This window comes from Lupinus angustifolius, chromosome LG11 (assembly GCF_001865875.1).
Source record: "Lupinus angustifolius cultivar Tanjil chromosome LG11, LupAngTanjil_v1.0, whole genome shotgun sequence".
Lineage (NCBI taxonomy): Eukaryota > Viridiplantae > Streptophyta > Magnoliopsida > Fabales > Fabaceae > Lupinus > Lupinus angustifolius.
The window spans coordinates 10,032,866-10,040,960 of NC_032019.1; the positions used below are offsets into that span (position 1 = coordinate 10,032,866).

Sequence of the window (8,095 nt, forward strand, 5' to 3'; positions counted from 1 at the left end):
TGATATATCTCTTCACCTTTTAAGTAAAAAATTAATCTTTTTTGTGTTGATGATGTCTCATTCCTCGTCTTGGAGTACATCTGTTATCCCTCCCAACAAATATCACTTACAGAAATCAAATCATTAACCTTTTGATTGTTTTAGGAATTTAACGGTATCTTATATCACTAAACCAACACTTTATTAGTATGTATATAGATTATTTATATGTAGAAAAACAGTTATATATGATGCAGAATAGAATTTTACACTATCGGGTTTAAGAGAGAGATTCCTTCTTGAGTTCTTTTGGTGTATGCTTGGAATTATGGAAAGTGCTTATTTTCCTATACATGTAGGTAAAAGCTTAGTATCAATTATCACTTTGGAAAAGGCTTCACCCAGGTTAATGACTCAAGGAATACCCAAACAAATTAACCCTCAACTAAGTGCTAACTTAGATCTTTATATTTGTACAAATTTTGTCCTAACAACATTACATACAACTACTCAAGCCATTGGGTTCCACTACATTATTCTTCTCAAAGAACACAGATACTACTGTTACTGTTATTTATGCACCTTTTAAGGCCATCGCCTATCTTCACACTAGAAACTTAAGAAAAATGTAAGGAACCTTATGTTTCTGTATCCAAATCCATGCTCATTTTAATTGGATTTTTCACACCTTTGAGCATAATCTTGTCAGGGATCAAACAGAGGCCAAATGAAAGGAAAGAGCCACTTTGCTATTTGGTATATATCTAACCAAAACCCTCAAAAAACAGTATTCAAAGTGATTAAAACTATACAACAATGGATTATTTTCCACCATTTTCCTTCAATGACAATGCATCCAATATTCCAATCCTCTGCTCTTTGAAACAAGAACATTGCAACCAAGGCCGAAACACATACCAATAAATTACTGAGTGGCTCTCCCAAAGAAGTGTTCTATCTGCAAGCACCCCTTGGATTGCAAACTATTTGTTTTAGATCTCAACTTCAACCTTTTTGAACTTAATGAGTTTTCCTTACCATCCTGCAACACACAAACAACCTATAAAGTAAGTTTACCGCTTTAAGCAAAACTCAGCAAAATAATCTGGAAAATATGCCCTTAGGCAGCTGCTAGAATACCTTTTTCTAGATAGGTAGGTACTAGTATTCTAGTACCCTTAATAAGTGTTCAAATATTTTTGGTCAAAAAATATTTGGAGAGCACCAAATATAATTAACAAACAAGTACTTAACACCTAACAGTTCACCAAGAGTACTTGAGTAAAGGAAAAACGAGGTTACCAGAGTAAACCCCTCGTGCCGTTGTATACATTAAGGATGAAAACATATGCAGTAATTAAAATTATCTGTTGGTTATTGAAACTTATCAAAGACAACAAAAATAGTCTGTGAGAAAGGACATGCAGATATGATCAAAATCATTTGCAGGTCAGAGAAGGATTCAACAAAAGTACAGAACCCACCGAGAAGGTTTGGTTTGAACACCTTAGAGCTTTAGTTCTGCCACCTCTACCATCAGCCCCAACAGCTATCAAATCCCCATTACCTGAACTTTTTGCAGAAACCGGTTCACTATTTTGTCCACGCTTGCACCATTTACCCAAGTATCGTTGAGTTCCATCAGGACCAAGCAATCCACCAGTAAAGCAGATGTCCCCTTCATGTTACGACAGAGAAACAATGAAATTCCAGCTTTTAAGTTCTCTTCAGTAAAAAAAAAAGTGCAGCATCCTTGATATTAAGCCAAGGCTTGTCCACTTTAAGTTCTATTCAAAACTTTTAAAAAACAAATCTGCAGTATCTATTTAAAACAAAAGTGCAGCCTAAAAAACCCAACTAGAAGCATACCTGGACTTGAAAGTGTTAATGGTGACTCTTTTCTAATGTTAATCATTGGCTCAGCTTGTTTAACATTATATAGTAATGTCACGTCTTCATCCATGACACCAGATGAAGTGTTGGGAATTTCAATGTCAATATCAATTCTTGAAGATTCAGCCAGATTGCATTTTCCTTGCATTGCTGCCTCTGGCTTCGCTTGAGTAGCTTTTCTAAGAGCAACATCGTCCATGTCTTGATCTTTGCAATCGAGTTTTGGGTGCTCAGGCAAAGGTTTTGTAAATGCTGAATCATCGTCAATTGAGATGACTTCTCTCTCTTTATCAACAGACAAAGTAGTTTCACTTCCGTTACCAAAATTCGCAGCTTTATTTTTAGCAGCATCTGAGTTCTCTATATTCAAAGATTGTACAGATTTACTATTGTTGTTCAAAGTCAGATCCTTTCCTGATTGGGGTGTCGAAATTTGTTTCATTTGCTCTTTTGATGAATATTCACTAGCTGCCAATACATCAGGATTAGAATTGACACTGTTTTCAAGAGTCTTTGAAGACTTTGCTTTCTTTGATGCTTTATGTTTATGAGACATCAGATATTCATTCTCTTTCACTTCAGCAGCTGTCTCCAGTTCTTGTACCTTTGCCTAACAATGCCCACAAAGCTCTTAACAATTAATGGTCGACAAAAATCTGCGACTAATGAAATTGTGAATTAGCAGGCACATCATGTGCTTACCTTCAGTTTAGCGATCTTCTCTTTAGCCTTCTCAAGCTTTTTGCTATAACGAGCCTCACCTCTTCCCAGAAGATTGCACTTGGCCATCAATTCTTTGTAACTCCTATAAAAATATGTGCAATTTCAATTTGAAATTCAGGGCAAGGAAAAAAGTTTGGGTAACCAAACACAACTTTAAGGGCTTAACACAAACATTTTTCTTAGTTGCCTACAGAATGCAGAATAGTACAACAGAATCAAAAAGTTTACTTATTGATTTCAAGTCCACATAGAAACTTTAGGAAGTTTCAAACTTTCAATACAAAACACAACCGCTTTTGTGAAACAAATAAAGATTTGGAAGTGGAGGACAAACTTGTTCCGCAAGACCAGAGATTTCTTTAATGTATCGATTGTATCTTTATTGTTGGCCCCATTACCCAAAGTGGCAAGCCTCAGAACATCCTCTTCATCAAGGTCCAGATCAGAAGCTCTATTAAGTCCATAAACCAACTTAGCAAAAAACAAAATAAATAAATATTACATCATAAGAAAAAAATAGACACTCAATGAAAATGCAGCTCTACTCACAATTTTAATGCTGCAAGTTCTTTAGCCAAAGCCATATTTCTTTCTTCTAATCTAAAACGCTCAAAGCTTGACTTCTCAAGTTCCTATATCAACATGAGATCACAATAAGTTAATTAAGACTGTAAATAGTTAACTTGTTACAGATAACAGAGGAGACTACAAATTAATTCACCTCTGATTTCATACGAAGCTGAAATTGTAGGGATGTTTTTTCATTCAAGGCCTGATTTTTCAATGCTATATCAATCTTTGCCTGGTTCTTGCAAGCACAAAGCTGAAAGCGGAATCATTTAAGAGCCATATGAAATCAATATCATTAACAAAACAAATGACAAATAATATAAACAACAAATATGAATGACTTTATTTTTTGTCACTAATGTTTGAAAGGGTGAGAACTTTTCTGTTCACATACAACTTAACGCGATTAGACACATCAAAAGCATGACTCCTGACTTTCTAATATTCTACATTTCTAGTTGTCAATAATTGATCATGTACGCAGCTATTTATTCTACTAATAGTAAAAAATCATTTATGCGGTACAAATTAGAAAAGAAAAACTTCATTTTTAACAAAACATCAATCTTCTAGTGACTTAGTTTTCAACTCATAAGTTGATAAATACTCAATACCCTTTCCATCCGAAATTTATCAGCAATCACACTGTAAACTAGCCAATCATCCATTCAATATTCCAGTTATAATTCTAAATGTAATACATCTCATCTACCACACAAATATTGCAAAGCAAAACACCAAGAAAAAGTTCAAAATTCAAAAACAACAACCACGCCTTTTTTCCACTAAATGGATCAATCAATGGCATAATGTCTTGTCATAAACAAAGCTAAATCCTTTTTAAAAGTCTCCATCTACCTCTAACTATAGGGCTAAACAAGGTTTTAAATTTGAGTCTCTGACATCAATTAGAACTATAATCTTACGGTTTTGGTAGTCTCTAAAACCACATCACGACCAGAATTGTGTTTGCATCAAACATATTTTGTCACAATAGTCCACATGATTAAGATTTGGGGATCCCACAAATATAATTTAAAACCTTGGAGCTACTCTTCATTCTATCTACTCTCTTTACTTGGGCTTCTACATGTTTCCTCTACACTCGCCTAAACAACCTAAAGCAATCTTTTGAATGATAAGTGCGACTTCACATTTTTTTTCCAAATCATTAACCCCTAAGTCATAATTATTATATGTTGTAATTTCAAATTTCAACTGCAAATTCTTCTTCAAATATTTCAAAAAGTACCTCCTCTGTTACTTCTTCTAATTCCTTTCCTTGACGATTTAATTGAGAACTAAGCCCTGAAACTTTAACCTCCAACAACTTAACTTCTTTGCGCAAAACCCCAGCATCTTCCTGAAAATCAAAGGGTTTCTGAGCTGAAAGAACAGCTTCACCTTCTCCGATCGATTGAAAGTAAAGCCGGCACGCATCATCAACCTTGCAACCCTGTTTACAAACAGGGCAAGTGTGCTTTTTCGCTTTCGAATACTCAAACCATTGCTGCAAACTACACAACAATAAGAACAACCCAAAAACAAATCAAGGAAAAGAACGAAACTTTAACAGCGATTTATTGAATTAACGCATTGAGATGGGAATCGAAGTGAGGGTTACCAGAGTTCATGAAAGACATGGCCGCAGATAGAGATAGATTGAAGGTCTTCGTTAATTGGGTTGAGAGATTCGTAGCAAATGGAACAAATTGTTCCTGAAAATTCGTCGCTAATATCCACCATCTGAAGCTGTGTAATTTTGAAACATGAACTAATTATTTTCTCTTATGTAATCTAATGTGACTCCATAGAGTGGGAAAATGAGGGTTAATTTTTTGTGAGGCGGGAAAGAGAGAACCAGATGAAAAAATGGCACAAAGAAACTTACATGTGAGTGTCACGTGATGGTATAATCAAGTAGCAATTGTAACAAATAATAAAATGGGGTTTTTAATACTTTAATATATTAAATACATTTAAAACTTGCAATTTTCAGTGTAGATGTTATTCTTAAACCGTTGAAGGATTAAACAATGTTTTTTCCTTAAAATACTTGCTAACAAAACCTAAAATATGATATATAAATTTTGTACATTGAACTTTTTTCTACAGCTTCAATATATTATTCCCGATTCATATGAATTTTTATTTAAGAAGTAACACTTAATATATATAAATGATATACCTATAATATAAAAAAAATTAAATTGTGATGTGTGTTCGTGCATGTTACTTTCTCAAAAATAATTGCTTGATGCAATTATCTTACTTGAGTCCCTCTCTTTTAAAATGGTAAAATAAAAATTAGTAGTGGAGATAGATGAAGTTTTATACACAATAATTAGGGTCATAAATAAGTTGAACCACAACCTAATTTGATAAGGATTTAAACGATTAGTTTGAAATGAGCTATGATTCTAGTTCGAATTTGACTTGATTAAAAGTCGTAATTATTTGGTTTGACTCGAATTAATTTTGTTTAACAAGAATTCACAAACAATTTAATGTAACTCATTAGTTCGATTGGTTCAATCCATCAACTCAAATGGTAATTATTTATTTAATATATAATATATAAAACTAAATATTCTCTACTTATATATATATATCAGTGTTGTGAAACCCGAGCCGAACGCCAAACCGGCAGAGGTCCCGTATTATGTTTAACCGGTTTAAACGGTTAAACCGTCCGGTCTAACCGGATGATTTCATACATAAATAATAATTTTTATTTATAAATATATAGTTATATATAAATGTAAAACTTTATATAATTAATAATTATGTATAATTATATTGAAATAATATTTTTTTATCTTTTTTGGACCATAGTAAAACAAAATATTAGAACATTGTCCTATTTTTTTTTATTTTTAAGTGAACCGTCCGGTTTACTTCCCGGGTTAATCCGGTTTAACCGGGTTTAACACGGTCAGACCGGATTTTTTCCGGTTCAAAGCGGTTCAACTCTTATTCGGTTAAAACGACAAATCAGAGCCGTTTTCAAGTCCGGTCAGCGGTCAGACCGGTCGGACCGTCCGGTCCGGTCCAGTTCTAACAACACTGATATATATATATATAATCAAATTAGCACATTAATCCCACAAGTTAAATTCTATTTAAGTTTGGCTTGTTTATTTAATAAGTGTCTATATATTTTATGCATGTTTTATTTAATAAGTGTCTACATATTTAATTAGCAGAATCTAATAAGTGTCTACATATTTTATGCATGCATACAGATGTCAGAAAACACAAGATAAATGCCAGCAAGGAAGTGTTTTTGCATATGCCCACAGGTAGTGGCAGGTGGCATCCTTTTGCAATGACTTTAAATCTACATGGCATATAAGTGTGCTTGAAAGGACGAGTTAGTTAATATATTATGAGTTAATGTTGATTTGAAAATTAAAATTAAAGTGATATCTAATTGATAAGAGTCTCACAGGATAAACTGATAATACTTCAAGGGATTGGTTCCTCTTTTAAAATTATAATGATTCATTCAAATTATTGTGTTAAATTAACAAAGTGTTGGTCTAATGATGTAAGGTTTCACTGGATCCTCAAAATTAAGGGTTCGATTCCTAGACGCGACACTTATTAGGAAGAATAGTCATAAATCCCAAAAGAAATTGGTTCCTTAGCAAAAAAAAAAAAGGTTGGCACTAACAAAAAAAATTATTGTGTTTAATTAATGAAATAAGTTTAAGTACAACTTACACAATAGTCACTCCCATGAGTAAAAACCACACTTCTAAGCTTTACAAGTTCTTACATTCTTTAACTGCTATTAAATATACTATCTTCTTTAATATTTTATGGGTCATTAATATAATGTATTTAGGAAAATATGTAACACCTGTACTTTTTTTATTTTTATGTATGTGAAAAATATGAATTTTATTTAATCTAAAGATAGATAAACGTGATTTTTAGAGAAGTTATTGATTTTTTAATATTTATCCAATAAGTTTATAATTAAATAATTTACTTCATTCATTATTTTGTAGTTAAGTGAATCATTATATTCTAAGAGTTAAATTTGTTTCAAAAATATAATTTAAGATAGAAATTGGATTGTATTAAATTATTAAAATGTTTGAATATTTTTGTAATACATAGTGAATTTGTATTAAATATATTTTGTAAGTATTCATATGTTTGACAAATAATTTAATGAATATTATAGTTGTTCCTACCCGGCGAGCCAAAGATCCGCATGCTTGGTCGCCGAGGTAGGTTCCACGTGCTTGGCCCACCAGAGTTGGCCTTAGAGACATCCCCTGTCATGCCATCTGTACCTCACCAACCCACCTGCCAGCACGACAGACTGATTGCAGAACGACTATCAAGCCAACCACAGGCTAAAAGACAAGAATGGCACAGAGTACGGTCCTGGCAGACCGCCTGACACGGGAAAAGCAACCCCGACAATACCCTTGGTCGGCCACGTGTTGCACTACCTGCCAAAAGCCCAAAGTCAGCTCTCCCCTCTATAAATAGGAGTCTCTACCAACAGGAAGTATCTCAATCTCTCTATTCTCTAGCATTACTCATTCTATTACTTTCTACCTTCATATTCTCATACTCTCATACACTTAACACCGAGTTCATACACTGACTTGATCGTCGGAGAACCTTTTCAGGTACCTCCACCGGCGGGTCCAGCTCTTCTACATCATCTTGCTACTTTGACGTCCTTCCTCTTCTCCCTCCTCAGCAACTGATCAACTATTGTTCCATATATTTGTGTTCTATGAAAGAACATTGGCGTCGTCTGTGTTCCAACTCACACCATGGTGGCTACTAGAAATCGAGCTCTATCTACCAGCCAAGTCGACCCTGCCCCAAGTACTCTTCCCCCACCAAGACAACCATCCCATCAGGCCAGCCGAAGCCACTATCCCACTCTAGAACAACAACC

General features: G+C 34.0%; 1 protein-coding gene across 2 annotated transcripts; it reads right to left on the bottom strand.

Annotated features, from left to right (window-relative positions):
* On the bottom strand, positions 653-5,034 carry LOC109359011 (E3 ubiquitin-protein ligase TRAIP-like). Of its 2 annotated transcripts, XM_019603504.1 has the most exons (10): positions 4,790-5,033; positions 4,418-4,682; positions 3,317-3,418; positions 3,145-3,227; positions 2,930-3,046; positions 2,575-2,677; positions 2,314-2,482; positions 1,849-2,241; positions 1,464-1,657; positions 653-1,021 (listed from the first exon to the last, which is right to left on the bottom strand). In XM_019603504.1, exons 1-10 carry the CDS (start codon positions 4,909-4,911, stop codon positions 905-907), a joined length of 1,665 nt encoding a protein of 554 aa, XP_019459049.1. In that variant the 5' UTR covers positions 4,912-5,033; the 3' UTR covers positions 653-904. The 2 variants fall into 2 exon arrangements, with proteins under 2 accessions (XP_019459049.1, XP_019459048.1); XM_019603503.1 differs by having other exon boundaries at positions 1,849-2,482; positions 4,790-5,034.

Excerpts from the sequence above, each read along its gene's own strand:
- LOC109359011 (XM_019603503.1), bottom strand. The coding sequence starts at position 4,911 with ATGGTGGATATTAGCGACGAATTTTCAGGAACAATTTGTTCCATTTGC. Across the intron at positions 3,419-4,417 it reads TAGAAGAAGTAACAGAGGAG|CTTTGTGCTTGCAAGAACCA; the intron begins GTACTTTTTGAA and ends TTCCGCTTTCAG. Across the intron at positions 2,678-2,929 it reads TCTCTGGTCTTGCGGAACAA|GAGTTACAAAGAATTGATGG; the intron begins GTTTGTCCTCCA and ends ATATTTTTATAG.